The following is a 16,097-nucleotide window of genomic DNA, read 5'->3' as shown; positions in this document are numbered from 1 at the left end:
TATTTTTTTTTTTGTTTTTTTTTTGCTCACCATTTGGGGGGCAACCTGACATCTGGGGCAAGAAAAACTGAATAAAATGGAGTCGGCTGCATGTTTTACACCCCTGATGACCTGACGTCATGGACGAGGAGACGGCAACAACGCAGGACCCAAGACTTTGATGTTCAGGCTGACTGAGGGCAACCTGCCAGCAGATTACCCAAATGTAATGACTGCAACAGTGAATACACTCGAACATCTACATTTATGGTAAGTGTACACAACTGTACTTTTCTAAGCTGGATTTCAAAAGCCATTTCCTTTTATTCCTTTCATGGCAGGCAGCTTTTAACCTCTTTTTTCACGCCCATTCTAAGAGGGCAGTGGTGGCTTCTGGGGCTTTCTTCAATGGTTTAGATCCTTTTCCATCCTTGAAGCTGCTTACATGGTCTTCTGTACACATCTTTACTAAACATTGCAAGTTGGATGTCATTTCTAGAACCAAGATGGGTTTTGCTAAGGCTGTCCTTCATGGGTTTGTGGAAGGTTCCTATTTGTCTTCCTCCTTCCATTCCTCATAGTAGCTTTTGTACTCTTAGTCTGTTATGAGTACTACAGCAGTGATATGGAAGGTCATAGAACAGTTGTGTAAAATATATGTCTTTCAGTTCATCGTTGCAGTATTAATCCCTCCCTCCTACCCCCTTTTCTTCCTTTTTTTTTCTGCTGAGGGCATCTTCCTGGCAGAGGTGGGTTTGCCTGTCTCCCTAGGCATCTCCTTTTCTCTGGGTGTATGTCGCCTCTTTTCGTAGGATCACTCTTGTTCTCCTGGGGCATTTCCGTTCTGAGTTTGGTGCATCACCTTTATGTGCTACATTGACTCTGGGAGCATTCGTCTGATGTACAGTGCTGGTAAAAATGAAAGGCTTTGGTATTCTGGATGGATGTAATGCTATCCTTGGCAGGAGATCCCATCTGCTATGAGTACTGCAACTGTAAAGAGAAGGACATTTACTGTTATGTTAAGATTTTACACAACTGCACTTTATGAATGGCAGTGGGTACAGCTAGCTGTGTTAGGACCATACTATAATTGTAGATGTAGTGTATTCATTGTACAGTGCCCTTTCTCCTTCCCTTGTATTTTTCTGGAATACCTATAGGTTAGGATGGGTATCTAGTCTTAACATTTTGCACCTTCTTTCTATCACCTGTCCATGAACTGTCTTTCCCTTCGCTCTGCAATGATATGGAGAGGCAGTTTTTAGGGGTTCCTTGTCTGTGGTAATTTCCATATTCCTCATTTGTGGCAGAAACTGTTGCTCAGAAGAATGGAGGAACGTCAGTAGATGTAGCTATTGTAGGAAAGGATTCCCGTAGTAAATGGAGGAAAACATATAATCTAACCCATGCAAGGGATGTCTGACTTTGAGAAAAAAAAAAAGTCTGCCTGAGACTAGTGTTCTCCAGCACACTGCTCTAGTCTACAGCAAGAAACCTACTGTTCAGGGATGTGTTGCAGTAAATACCTCGTACAGCTGATTATTTTGCAGTGTGTTTGTGGCTAAATAACTACAGAGCTTTGTAATTTGGTGACTGTGTTTGCCCTGGCCTTTTTTTAGGTTCAGTTTCGGCCACATTCAAATAATTCCATGTTAGAATTTTGATTAGAAAGATGTATGGCCCCATTGGAATTTGAAGGCATTTCCACAAATATTAACACTTTGAGCTGTAGATTTGCATGTTTTCAATTTTATGTATTTATTTGATAGGGTAAACTCTTTTAATACAAGTACCTCTCTTCAGGCAGGTGACCTGGGAGTGTGATCTGATGAAGTAACTTGCTGTCATTTGCACAACAGCAAATTGAGACTCTGGAGCTTTAGCACAGGACTACAGGGTGAAGCTCAGTAATGGCGCTTTACCTTAACCTTTGCTTGCATATATTTGCTTGGCTAATTGCATGCACTTCCATTTGGTGCCCATTTTTTTCTCTGTAGTTTGAATTATCTTGCAGCACTTTATGCCACATTCAAAGGGGTCACCTAAATACTTTTTGTAAGTATATCTCGTATTTAAAACGGGAAACGGTGTGTCTTGGAAGGTTTAGACTTGGAAAAAAGCTGGTAGCTTATATGTTGGACATTTTTTTTCTCACCCGAATGTAGTCTTTTTTCAAGATGGTTGCATGTGTAGCTACTTGATGTAGAAGTTGTTTTATTCACCCTTTTCCAGTAATGCATGCTGTTAATTCCCCCTACAGGTATCCTGCAGGATAAAAGGATGGACCTGGATAAGCATTGTTTGAATGTCGGAGAATACAATGGCATTATAGGAAAGAGCCCAGTTTCTCGTCCCCATATTCCCAAAGAGTCTTCCATGGACCGCAGTCCTTACTTTGATAAGGTTAGTGTTGTCTAACAGTGGTCCTTTTGTGTCAGTGTTTTCTAAGTTAATATAATGGACTAACCAGTAAATTCAAAAATAAATTTGATCAGTATTGCATTTTACAACTTGGAGCCCGACTTGGTGGTGATTTGTAGCAGGTTAATGTTAGTCAACAGCTTTCTTGTATGGGCAGTCAACATAATAGGCCGTTTTCCTGGTTGGCAGTCTGATCACACTTTGTAATTTGTGCACACAGGAGGTAAAATATTTTCCTTAACCGTACTTTATTTAGTAGGTTGTAAATTGTCATAAGTTGAAGCAGAGTTTGACTGTTCCTTATTGTCTACTATTGATGCCATTTGACAGACATTTTTCAGGGACTATTCAGATGCTTGTAAAAGCAATTCTGAGTAAGACTTGTTACTGAAATGCTACTCTGTCAGTATGTCTTCTGTTACTTTTAGCTGTAGCGAAATGTCAGATACACAGCAGTGTTTTTTTTACTGCATTTAGTATATGGAGTTAACTGCACTGTGTAAATTTGTGGTTGGACAGAAAAGTGCATTGTCTGAACTCTTGCTCTCTGCCGTTTTCTACCTTAGTTCCTGGTGTGCTGGGCAATATGCTGCTCTTTTAATTGCTTCTGCTTGCTTGCTTGCCAGCTGCTGTTGCACAACTGTTTTTCTTTATCCTATTAGGATGGCATTGTAGCAGAAGAGCCCCAAACTGTGCAGTTCATGTCCAGTCAAAACTCAAAGCTTCCTCCTTCAAACAGTGCACTACCTAATCAGCTCAGTGGCTCTGGGGCAGGGCTGGGCACACAAAACTTGAATTCTGTAAGGCAGGTAAGTTTCCATTATTTTTTGCTGGACTGTGAGCAAAACATTTACACAAACTAGCTGCATTTTAAAGTTCAGCTAGTATTTTTCTATAGTTGGGTCATTTGCAGGAGATTGGTTCCATTAACCTCCACTAAATCTGGCAGTTATTTATTGTATTTCATTCTGTTTACCTCATAGCTTAAGGACAAATGCACTCTTTCTCAAGTCCTGGCAAATGGTGATGCTGAAGCAGTTTAGATTTTTAATTTGGTTTCCATGCATGTCTTGGCTGAGCAACTTTTATGTAATTCTTTGCTTTGTTCTAGAATGGCAATCCTAGTATTTTAGGCATCTGTAATGCAGCAGCACAAGTGAGGGCCATGCAGCAAGCTCAAGCACAACCTGTGAATGCATCTCAGCCTAATCTTCGCGCTCAAGTGCCTCCTCCATTACTCTCCCCTCAGGTAGGTGCTAGTAGTTACCACAGACTAAATCTTGAGCCTTTAAAACACACAATATATCACTTTCTGTAAGACTTGCAGTTGGAACATTTCTTTTTTTTAATACAGAGTTTTTTGTAGGGCGTTTGACCTGTTAGCACGTCAGCATTTTCTGTTGAAGCATCAGCTGGTTGACTAACTGGGGCTGTGTTTAACAGTGACTTTATCTGACATTGTCCATATTTAATACATGTCGTAGATTATTATCTGGATTGTCAAATGGTCCAGTGGAACATATTCAGGTGAGAATTAAATCTGGTTCTGGCAAACAAAATAGGTATGTAGTTATGCAGGGTTGTTAACACAGTGCTTTGTTGTGATTGAGTGGTTTCTTATCAAAACCCAATCCATTAAACTGAATTCAGTGAACAAGCATTTTACTACAGATTTTTCTAATTTACCTGAGGTTTTTATTTTAAGGGATATGGGGGTTATATCCCTAAAAAAAAAATATATATATATATATATATATATATATAGATATATATATAGATATATATATAGATATATATATATATATATATATATATATATATATATATATATATAGATATATATATATATAGATATATATAGATATATATAGATATATATATATATGAAGTTTAATGCTTTTTTGAATTTGGCTTAGTGAATTGTGGTTTGATGGGATGCATCTCAGTGACACAAATAGTGTCAGTCACCTAGTCACAGCAGCATTATATGTCATTTGAGTTGTCATGGTATCAGTAGTAAATGGTAAGGTATTCAAGGTAAGTATTTATTAGAGGGAGTAAAACAAGTTGTTAAATTTGACATGCTGAGCAACACTTTGTCAAGCTTGCCATACTGGAGTCTAATCCAGTGATGACTGCTGAAACAATTATGAACACCGAAAGCAGTGAAAAATATTTATTTCTGAGAAATACTGTGGTCAGCAGTAATTAGACAGCTGGGATATGGGCAACAGTATTGCTTTAAACAGCAACAGCCCCATTGCTGTGCAAATATTGTCAGATTATCATTTGATAATTTTTTTCAGTGCTAAAGACCAAATCCATTCATTAAACACACTTCAGCGTCTCTACTTGCAGTGACCCACTTTCTGAGATGCATCATGGACATTTCTCTGAAGGTGCAAGGCTTTTGGCATACTCACAAGTGTACTGTAGGTCAGCAAAGGCAAAGCATTTTTTGTCTACCATTTATATGCACAAGGCTATGCTTGTTCTGCATTTGCACCTGTCCCTACCTCATGACTTCATTCTGTCTCATTTCTTTGTTAGCAGTAATGTATGTGTGATCTGATCTCCATATGACATCTAGAATACAATCAGTATTGCTGTAGGTCATCATAGCTGTCATGCTAGAATCTATAATATGTTATAAATCTGTTAAATTGCTTATAAGATTCTTCTGTAATGAGCATGGTATCAGTTTGTTCCTCATTATGTTCAAATTAATATTAATTTGTTCTACATTGCAAAGGGTTATTAGAATTGATGCTTATAGTTGGTACCAAAATTAATGTCAATCTTTTAAGTTTTTGTATTGTAATTGTTCTTAAGTTGTACTCCTTTGTTACCTAATGGCTCAGGCCATGTCTGAAAAGGCTCCGTAGGCCAGCCTACCCCATCCACTTATGTTTTATCTCTTGTCACAGTGGAATCTGTAATGTATATTCAGGAACAACTTGGCAGTGTGTGATCAGCAGTGGTCACAGTAGTGTAAACCTCAAGTGGGTAGATGAATGTACATATGTTGGTGGTCTGACCACAGTGTATTAAAACAACAAACTTCCAGATTTTGTCTTTGAATGCTAGCAGACTGTATTTGTATTGCTTAATGTAGGATACTTGTACCATGCACCATTTGTGGGCTGCTCTTGGGTCTACTGTAGCACACCTGCCTCAGCAAGTACATTCTTGGGTGTGTTGGTCTGTAGCAACTGATGTTAGAGTTATGGCCAGTATAAAATAGAGGATATCTCACATGCCTTCTTTCCAGTATATGACTTGTTCATCCTCTCATTTCATTAATGCGTTAAGACTGTTTTTTAAGTATTCATTTTGTATTTATTTACTTAATCTGAAGTTGTTGTATTCATTTGCTGTTCAACCTGTGGGTACTCTGATCCAGCATGGATCCAAGTCGGCCGCATTTCCAGCATCTGATCCGAGCTCAAGCTCCTCCCTTATCCCTAATGCCGCTGTCTCCCTCCTCCCTTCAGGTCTCTTTTGTCACGCTAGCGTAAGCATCGTGAATCGCTGCTCTGAGCTTTTGTTTGGTTAAGTGACTGAATTATTTGTGAGTTTCTACTTTCTTTTTACTTTTTACTATCTTTTCTATCTTACCCACCCTTGCTGTGTTTGGATCGGGGGCCCCCTGCCCTTCTTTCTATCTTTTATCTGGAGAGTGTATGTGTGTGTGTTCTGGTTGGGCCTCTCTGCTGGGATTGTCTGAGAACCCTAAACCAGGTTTTTGTAAGTGCACGGAGTGTGGCCATAAGCTCTCCGCAGTTGATGGCCACACTCAATGCATGGTATTCTTATGGGGTTTCCCATCTAGAGTCCTCCTGTTCCATCTGTGCGGGCTTCAACCCCCGTGCATTTATGGACAGGAGGAACAAGCTAATCTCTTCCCCTCTTACCACCAGGACCCAGGCCTCCTAAAACCTGACTTCTTCTGCTACTTCTGTCCCCGGCCTCTGGGACTCATCCTCCTGGCAAGAGGTCCGGGGACGGGGACAAGCATAAACCCAAGGACAGGCCGAGGAAGTGGTCTTCTGATCGACCCTGCAACCAGAATCTCCCCGTATCCATTTCCCTCCCTTCTCCCTGGAGCCGGAGAAGCTTTGGATCCGTTCGCTGGCCCGGCTTCACCTCATTGAACCTCCATGCCAGTATCGGTGACCTCTTCATCCCAATCCACCTGCAGCCTTTCTGAAGCAGAGGTGGACAAGATGATGCGGAAAGTTGTCCGCACTCAGATACAGATGGGAGTCTTGCCTGCCCCCTCTCCCCTCTAAAGCGGGGGGCATACAGTCCTCATTCCTACCAGTTTCTCCTTCTCTGATCCAACCCCCAGTTTCGGCGCCTCGGATCCAAGGACTCGCGGTGTCGAGGGGTCGGCGCCGACAATACCTTGTACCTCAACACCAGCCATTATCTTGAGTAGGTCGGATCTGACTAGCTCTGATCCATCCAGCTCTTGGAGCTGTAGCCTTAGAGCTGGATCCGAGGGGATGGTGTCTGCTCCAACCCTTTCTGAACAGAGCCTTCCAATCGAATTCTCTGTGCCTGGAGGTTTGGCTCTGACTCCCCTGTTGATCCAGAGGGTGGCAGATCCTTCTGCGGTCCCTTCTAAAATAGTTTGCTCTCCTCCTGCCTTCGACATGGTGGAGAGAGTTCTGTCGATACCATCGAGACCCTTCACTATCTCTTCTTCAGAGTCCTCCCAGGCTGCCTCTGTTTCTGGTATGGATTCCTCCATCCTGCTACCTCCTCACTCCAGGGAGCTCCAATGTAGGAGCTGCCAGATGTTCTCAAGTCCTCCCCAGAAACTCCACCTGAGGAGGTACATCAAAAACATATGTGCAAAAGGAGGCACATTGACTCCCCACCGAAGTCACTTATTGAGGACACTGATTTGGAGGAAGGGGAGGGTTCTTCCCGGTCACCCCCCCCCCTGAGAATTTCTCCTTTGGAGACATCATGGAGATCCTTTGCCAGTGTGGGGGGGGGGGTCTGCCCAGAAACCCAACTTGGACAAATCAGTGTACGTGGAGGCATTTGGCACAGGCCCTTTACATCCTGGATGTCCCCTCCCGTGGATCTAATTACTTTTCGGGCATGGAAGGAACTGTACATGGTGGAGCCGATACTCAAATGCCCTGACAGGATATTAAGTACTCCCTCAGGCAAAACCCACAGGACCAAGGGATCCCCCGTAGATGCCATGGTAGTGGCAGTGGCCGTGGCCACTAAGAAGGAGCTCTCACAGGAGTGCTCCACGGTCCGTTTGTCAGACCGAGAGTCCAGGACAGTGGATCACTTTGGGAAGTGGGTGTACACTTCAGCCACGTTTTTAGTATGTGTGCTGAATTATATGGCACACATAATTTGACTCCAGTGAGACCTTGTCAAAGAGATCTCTGGGTCTACTCCTGGGTCCATGACGGTGGTGGACGAGAAGGTTTTCTCTTCTCGCATGGCCACCCTCACGTCGATTGTTAACACCTTTTTGTGGCTTCTCTCTCATGCTACTGAGGGTGCCGCTTAGAGCTGCCAGGACAGGCATTGCCATCAGGCATCATGCCTGGCTCCAACTCTGTGTAGTCTCGGAACCCTTTAAGGCATCCTTTACTAGCGCGCCGTATGGCAGTTCCACCCTCTTTGGAAAGTCGGTATGTGACACTTTTGTCCAGTGCGAGGAGGACGGGAAGACACTGTCTGCCATCTGGATCTGCTTCTCCACCCCGCAACGAATCAGTGGGGGGGGGGGGGGGGCAAAGAAGATGTGGTTCCAAAAGTCCTCAGAGCTACTCCCGGAATGCTCAGGACTTGCCTTTCACTAGAGGCAGAGGGGGGTTCGATAGACACCGTCCCCAAGGCAGAGGGGGTCTGAGGAATCAAGGGTCTCGAGAGCCTATCTCGGACAGACCCTTGAACCAGCCCTAAAGGGTTGCCTGGCTGCTCAGCTCTGGAGGCAGTCAGGGGATGCCTCTCACTACACCCAACAGCCTTGGAAGTCTATCAAGGACGACCGTTGGGTGTTGCAAATCATATCCAGAGGCTGTTCTATCCCTTTCAGTCAGTCACCTCTTCTGCCCAGACACCTCTTGGACATTCCACCCACTCATAGGGAGGAAGCAGCACTGGAAATTGCAAAGCTGCTAGAAAAGCAAGTCATCCAACCCGTCCCCCAAGACCAGACTGGATTAGGCATTTATTCCAGATTCTTTTTGGTGCCAAAGAAGATGGGGGGATTTAAGACCCATTCTGGATCTCTCTACCTTAAATCTGTCAGTTGCCAAAACAAAATTCTGGATGGTCCCTCTTCAATCTGTCTTTCCCTTTCTGCAGGATTGTGCTTGGATGTGCTCTGTCGACCTTCAGGATGCATACTACTACATCAAAATGGACAGGCACGACAGTGAAATTGGTATTACAGGCATTAGGGTCCATGGCGGCCATGGTCACTCACTTACTCATGGCCTGGTTACACATGCGGGTACTTTAGTGGATCCTTGCAGTTCAATGGTCCATGCTAAATTTTCTGTTGTCCCATCCTATTCAAGTATCTCTTCTGTGGGTGGTTCATTCCCCGGATCTTCTCCGTGGTCGTCCCTTTCTTCTGCCTCCCCCTTTGGCCATGGTGACTATGGATTTCTCCCTGTTAGGGTGAGGAAGGCACAATTTGGGAAGGACAGTCCAAGGTACATGGTCCCACTACGAGACTCAATTGCATATCAGCGTCCTGGAGAGAAGGACGGTGCTCCTAGTGTTGCAAGCTCTCCATGCCCATCTTCCTCTAGGGAAGATTGCTATCCAGACAGATAATATGTCGGTGGTCTGGTACATCAACAAGCATGGGGGGACCAGGTCTTATCCCCTGTGTCACGATGCCATGAGAGTGTGGGAGTGGGTGATCTCCACCAGTCATTTACTGGTGGCAACGCACATTCCGGGGAGGTCCATTATTCTAGCCGACAGGCTCATCAGATCTATTCTGATGCCTTATGAGTGGCCTCTGAATCCTTTGGTAGCGAAACAGATCTTTCTCAAGTGGGGGTCAGTCTTGCTGCGATCTTTTTGCCTTTCCTTCCAACGTGAAGTACAGCGAGTTTTTCGCTCTGATCCCACCTCAAGAGGAAGCCCCCAGAGATGCTCTGGTTCATGCTTGGCCCCATTCTGGCCTTGCCAAGTATGGTAACCCTCTCTGTGGTCTCATATTGTGTGTCCTCCGTGGGCATTAGTTGCAATTCCGGATCTCGTCTGTCATCCCTCAGAGATTCCACATCCAGACCTGGTCAGTCTGAAGCTCACTGCTTGGCTGCTCCAGTTCCCATGATAGTCAGGACTCCAGGGTTATCCTCACCGGCCAAAAGGATTTTGGTTTGCAGCTCATAAGTCTTCTACCAGGAAGGTTTATTCCAGTAAGTGGAAACGTTTTTCTATTTGGGCTTCTCAGCATGACCTAGAGCTTTTCACTGCTCCAGTTCAGGTGGTTTTAGAATTTTTAGCAAGTATTTTTCAGCAAGGTGCCAGTTCTTCTACGGTCAAGGTCCAACTGGCAGCTATGTCTGACTTTCCTGTAGGTGAAAATATGGCTTCTCTAGCTTCTTCTAAGCTTTGTAACGCCTTTTTGAAAGGCACCTTTTTACTTTGGCCACTGGTTAAGAACCCGTTACCTCCTTGGGATCTCGAGCTAGTTCTGCAAGCCTTGGTCTTTCTCCCCTTTGAGCCTGCAGCCTCAGTGGACTTGCAGTTTCTGTCCTGGAGGATGGATTTCTTGGTCAATATTACATCTGCCAAAAGGGTTTCAGAGCTTCAAGCATCGTTAGTCAAGCCTCCTTATTTGGTTTTTCATAAGGACAAGGGTGTCCTTGCGTACTAATCTATCCTTTCTTCCTAAAGTAGCTTCAGAAGCCAAGATTAATCAAGTGATTAATCTTCAGTTTTCTTTCCAAATTTTCAAACTAAGGGAAAGTACAAACTCCACTTGTTGGATGTGCACAGACAGTTACGCTTTTACCCGCATAGGACTAAGTTCTTTCGTAAGTCTGACCAACTTTTTACTTCCAATTCTAAGCATTTTTTGGAAAACTATTGCCCGTTGGATTTCCCAGTGTACTACTCTGGCGTATTCATCTAGAGGTTTATCCCTGCCAGGTCATGTAAAAGCACGTTCCACTAGATCTATCGCTACTTCAGCTGCCTTTTTGGTGCAGAGTGTCTTTAGATGACATTTGCTGTGCGGCTACTTGGGCTTCTTCACATACTTTCATATCGCATTACAAGTTGAACATCCTATCCAGGTGCAGGGCATTCTTTGGCTCCGCCGTGCTCCAGAATATCCTTCCATGGGGGCCTCCCAGATGTTTAGTAGCTGGGGAATATGTCCCACAGGTTGAAGAGCAAATGAAGACAACAACCTCAGATAAAAAAGTTATGTACTCACCATAACGTTCCATCTGAGTTGTTGCTCTTCATTTCTATTCAACCATCCCTCCCTCCTTCCCCCTGCCTTGTGTAGGCTGTATGATGGTCTGGCTAGGAGAAGAATGGTCGCCATATGGATATGCCTTTGTTCTCCTCTGCTTTCTTAGGGAGATCCTTGTCATGGGATAAGATTTTGGATCAGATTGAGATGCTATGGTGGGCAGCAAACTCTGTCTGAAGGGAGGAGGGAGGCAGGGGCATTATGGGTAGGGGAGGAGCTTGGAGCTCGAATCAGATGCTGGAAATGTGTCAGAGTCGGATCCGTGCTGGATCAGAGTACCCACAGGTTGAAGACAAATGCAGAGCAGCAACTCGGATGAAACGTTAATGTGAGTGCATAACTTCTTTTTTATTGACATTTGATTACTTTAGAATCCCTATTTTCAGCAGAGGCTCAGGGAGAAAAGCTGCAAATTATTACAAAACATTTTAAGAATGACCATTTTAAAGTCTTCAAAAGTTGAACAAAAAAATCTGCAATTTAAATAATTTTAACAAATTAGTCATAATTTAAAGCCATATGACAGTTTAATATTTAGAGAAATTTTACACAGTTTGTAGAGAAATTAAAGGTAGGATTAGCCTAATACAAACAGGAATTGCAATGTGAAGTGAGGGTAAACAGGCTTATGGTATATTTGGAGAGAAAGTCAGGGAAGAGAATTTGAAGTTAGGCGGTATAGGGAATGAAAACCTACTTAGTCCCATTTAGCAATATAGTTTATCCTGGTTTTGTACAAGAACAGAGGTAGAATTTAGCTAGGAAGTCTTTCAGACTGATTTTGAAAGATAGGAGGGAGGGTATTGACTTGATTGGATATAGGTAAGGAGTTCTAGGCCTTGGCAACCTTGTACAAGTATAGACAATGTGTCCAGCAGATTTGATAGGTTTGTAAACAGGAGTTTTTGGTCACTGGATTGCAGTGACTGACTGGGAACATAGTTCTGTAGAACGTTTTGTTTTTTTTAGTGCTGGACAGGCAGGTGGGTGCTGGATAATTGTATAGGTGGTAAGAAGCTGTGTGTGTATGTTGATAAAACATTTCTAACCAATTTAGGCTTTCAGTGCTGTATAGTGGTGAGTTCTGGGTGTATTTGCTGCAAGTTTAGCAACTTTGTTATAACATTGTTCAGGTTTTAATTTTTGTGAAGCCTGGAGGTTAGTGAAGAAGGGAACATCTTAAAGAAGTGCGGGGAGGAGATAAGTAGTGGCAAGTGTAGTTTTAGTTGTGCCTGTGAGAAACTTTTTGGCTCTGTAAACCTTCTTTAGTTTTTGAGTTTTTCTTATGCAAGTTTGTATATGCAGGTCGAATGCAAGATTATCATCCAGTATCCCCCTTAATCATTTGCTATTAAAAGTGACTTAAGTGGTTGTATTATCGAGAGAGAGAACTTCATTTTTTTTTTTGTTTTTTATGAGAGGGGGATTTGGGTGAAAAAAGTACTAGTTTGGTCTTTTTTGGGTTGAGCATGAGCTGTGAGTTATGAAGCCATATTCATAATGGCTGTTAAAGCTTCCTGAGTAATTTTCTTGAGGTGTACCATGCAAATGAGAGTGGAAATATCTGTGTATTGTATTATGGTAGCCTTTTGTGTGGGTATTTAGAGGGTGTTGGTGAAAATGCTAGAGGAGAGGACAAGGCTAGAGCCGTGTGATATACCAGTGGTGACTGGGAAGTAAGGAGAGAGCATGGAGTGCCATTTTACTGACTGATGCTTATTGGACAGAGGTAGCTTTTGAACCACAGAAGGGTGAGTTGGGAGAGATGTAGTGAGGGCATCTGAAGTAGAGGTTTGCTGTGACAAGCTGTGTCAAAGGCTTTAGACAAGCCTAGAAATAAGGAAGAGACTAGTTTGCTGTTACCTTTAGCTTTGACAGTATCTGTATATTTTAGAAGGGCAGTGCTAGTACTGTGGGAAGGACGGAAGCCATGTTGTGTAGGGGGTAGGAGCTCTTCATGCAGGAGATTGGTCTAGTGGTTGTTTTTGAATAGATTTTTAAGTATTTTGGTGAGGGGAGATTGCTGTAGGTCTGTTTTTTTCCCCTGGCATACTAATTCCTGTGAACAATGTGCTACCTGTTTCCATTACTGAATATGTGCTTTTTTAAGTTGTCCATACCCTTTAATGTTTCTTGGCCAGGTATATCTTTGAGTATTTGCTGAAGGCCAAAGCATGGGCTGCAGTTGTCTGTGTGCCCAATTGTATAGAGCAACTGTTGAGCATAGTTACTTCATGGTATATATATTTCCTGATGTAAATCTTATTGCTCAGTTGCATCTTTCCTGATTAAATCTGGTGGCTCATTTTATTTTACCACCTTAATCTGGTGTTAATTAGGGATCTTCTTGTGATTCATACAGTGTTTCATTGTACAGTTTGGACTGATCCAGTTAGAGTTACTGTTGTGGGGCTCTGTTTAGTACGTTTTGATTGGATAATTTGAACTTTGGCTGTTTCCTGTTTTTGAACCGGTTTGTACTTGTTTTGCTCAAAGCTGCAGTGAGTTAGGCCTTTTGCCCTTGCTCTACTGTTTTCCAAATACCTGCTGAGAAGACTACAAATGATAAGTTCTTATTTTCAACTGTTTTGTGCACTTTCTGATTAACTAAAACAATATTTGCTGCATATCTGTTTGTTTAAACTGTGCAACTGTATTTTACTACATTTTTAGACTTTGCTAATTGAATTCCTCTTACAATTGTAATTACTGTTGAGATGCTTGATTTTTTTTTTTTTACTCGTTTGCTGCACTTGAAAAACACTGTAGACTAGGTTCAGGTTTTTGCTGAGTCTAGTACGGTTTGTGAACTTTGGAGATTGTAAAGCAGTTAATCTTTTATCTGGAGAGCCCCCCCCCTCCATACCTTCATGGTAGAAAGGTGGAATTTTGACTGATCTAGCTAGAGTTACTGTTGCAGGGCTCTGTTTAGGGCATTTTGATTGGATAATTTGAACCTTGGCTGTTTCATGTTTTTCTGCTTTAAAAAGCCTGTGTTTGAACCATTTTGCTCTTGTTTGTGCCTGTTTGCTCATCACACAGCATTGCACACTACTGTGCAGAAGGATTGCTGGTTACAGACACCTGCTGTCTAGCCTCACAAATATTACCTGAACCAGAGCTCGTCATGCCTAAACCTACTAATACCTCCCCCTACTGTATTCCCTTTTCAACTGGTCTGCCAGACCAAGATTATTCCTAGGACCATGAACTGTCAGTTTCCTCCTTTTCTTCTACCTTCCTGGTTGACATGGGTCTACTGAGGCAGTGTAGCAACTGCCTCATGTACAGTGACAACCCCGTGCTTCTGAATCATTACTTTATCATTTGTGAGTGGTTCACCTACATTATGAGTCTGGAATCACAGCTCTCTCATGCAGTAGACAGGAATACAGAGCGGATTGTCATCTCACCTACCACACCTCCTACTCGTGACACACGGCATACACAAACACCAACATGTAAGGAGGTACTCTCAAAAAAATCTGCCTGATCACCAGAGACCTCCAAAACACATACTAAACCACCCGCAACACCCAAAGCACACAGTACACATAATGACACAAGCACAAGTGTCTCACCATCAAAGAGCAAAAGGCAATGCACATCAACTCCAAATATCTTAGTCATAGGAGACTTTACAGTGAGACACACAGACATCCTCCTCACCAGACTGAGTAAGGAGAAAGGCATGGTCAGCTGTCTTTCTGAAGCCAGGATTTGTCAGGTCATGCAGGCACTTGAGTCTCAGCAAGTACTTTTATGATTCAGTCATGGTACATGTTGCTGTGAACGAGTTAAGATGTACCTCGCTGGACTACATGAAGTGAGACATGATTGAGCTCCCTGATTATGTCACAAGCAGGTATGTCCCTAGCCTTGAGCAGCATATTACCCTTGCCTAGTATACCACCACAATAAAAGCAGAAAGTCATTGATTTCAATAATTGTCTTGGTTTCTGGTGTCATTCCAAGAGGATCCAGGTTTTGTCAGCCTGGGATGACATGATCAATAGACCTCGATGCTTTGCCAGAGATGGTCTGTATCTGTCATCCATGGGATTTCAGCTACTGGCAAAGGCTCTTGCCAACCCCATAGTGCATTTTTTAGTCAATGTCACAAGGACAAAATTCCTGACCTAAAAATGTCATCAAAAAAAACAACCTCAAGGTTATGCTGCTGTAAATGCTAGGAGTCTTACCATGAAACTGGAAGTAGTCCTCACCTTGGAAGACACTGACATCTGTGCAGTCATGGAGACCTGGTTAAAGGCTGTGGAGAGCACCCTGCCATGCCAGGTTACACCTCCTACCATGCATTCAGACCATGAAAGGGAGTCGTGAAAACTAAGAGGCAGTGTATCGATATTCATTATACAAAGACTGATATCACAGTTTTAAAAACAGCATTGGAAAATGAGAATCACGACAACCTGGATGCTAAATTTCAGCTGCTTAAAGAAAGTGAAAGGTTATGAGCAGTACATTAAAGAAAAAGGGTTAATAAAATGAAACGTGATCAACTGGACAGAAATTTTCCTGGGAGACTTACTAGGAGGTACAGTAATAATAGTAATAATAATAATGACAATAATAATACTAGTGATAACAAGAGAACCAACAACAGGCAAGGTTTTAGATATAACAGGGGATATAGGGGAAAGTATAACCGGGCCAGCAGACCTCATCAGGATTTTCCCAGAGGAGATCCTCGCACAAAAGCAGACGGGCACAATACAGGACCACCAGGAGGCTGCCCCACCACCATCTCATTCCCCTCTGGCTGTCAGCACTCTGCAGAAGCCTTTGACATCACAGATGGATCAGGACAGGAACATGAGCCACAGAGGCGACCAGAACTGACAAGAGTTCTACAGTACGAATTACACGACAACCAGGACCACAGACAGTCCAGCTACCAGGAAAAGCAGCACCTTCACAGAGACCAGTTTCTTTGGAAAGACCAACATCGACAGCAGAGACACCAAACACCACATCAGTACCAAAGCCAGCACCAGAACCACAGCCAGCACCAGAACCACGATCACCACCAGAGTCCCAGGGCTTGTCCATCTTACCATGTTCTCCCCTACCACGTTCTCCCCTACCACAGCCACAGTGAGGAATATTACTACAACCCACCAAGATTCTAGAAAACACAGGAGGAATTCCAAAGATCTCAGACCCTATCCACAAACCCCCAGGG

The 16,097-nt window shown here is 43.2% G+C and overlaps 1 protein-coding gene across 8 annotated transcripts in view; it reads left to right on the top strand.

The window, feature by feature from the left end:
* The window catches only part of TNRC6A (trinucleotide repeat containing adaptor 6A), a 3,393,689-nt gene that overhangs the window by 2,254,432 nt on the left and 1,123,160 nt on the right, over positions 1–16,097 (top strand). For 7 of the 8 annotated variants that reach the window (XM_044089241.1, XM_044089240.1, XM_044089239.1 and 4 more), the window contains 3 exons: positions 2,243–2,385; positions 3,066–3,212; positions 3,515–3,652. In XM_044089241.1, the coding sequence (XP_043945176.1) occupies positions 2,243–2,385; positions 3,066–3,212; positions 3,515–3,652 (428 nt within the window). The remainder of the gene's footprint in view (positions 1–2,242; positions 2,386–3,065; positions 3,213–3,514; positions 3,653–16,097) is intronic. The other variant, XM_044089242.1, reaches the window with a different exon arrangement.

This window comes from Protopterus annectens, chromosome 12.part0, assembly GCF_019279795.1.
Source record: "Protopterus annectens isolate FY-2018-M chromosome 12.part0, PAN1.0, whole genome shotgun sequence".
NCBI lineage: Eukaryota > Metazoa > Chordata > Ceratodontiformes > Protopteridae > Protopterus > Protopterus annectens.
This window is presented reverse-complemented; position numbering and strand designations above follow the sequence as displayed.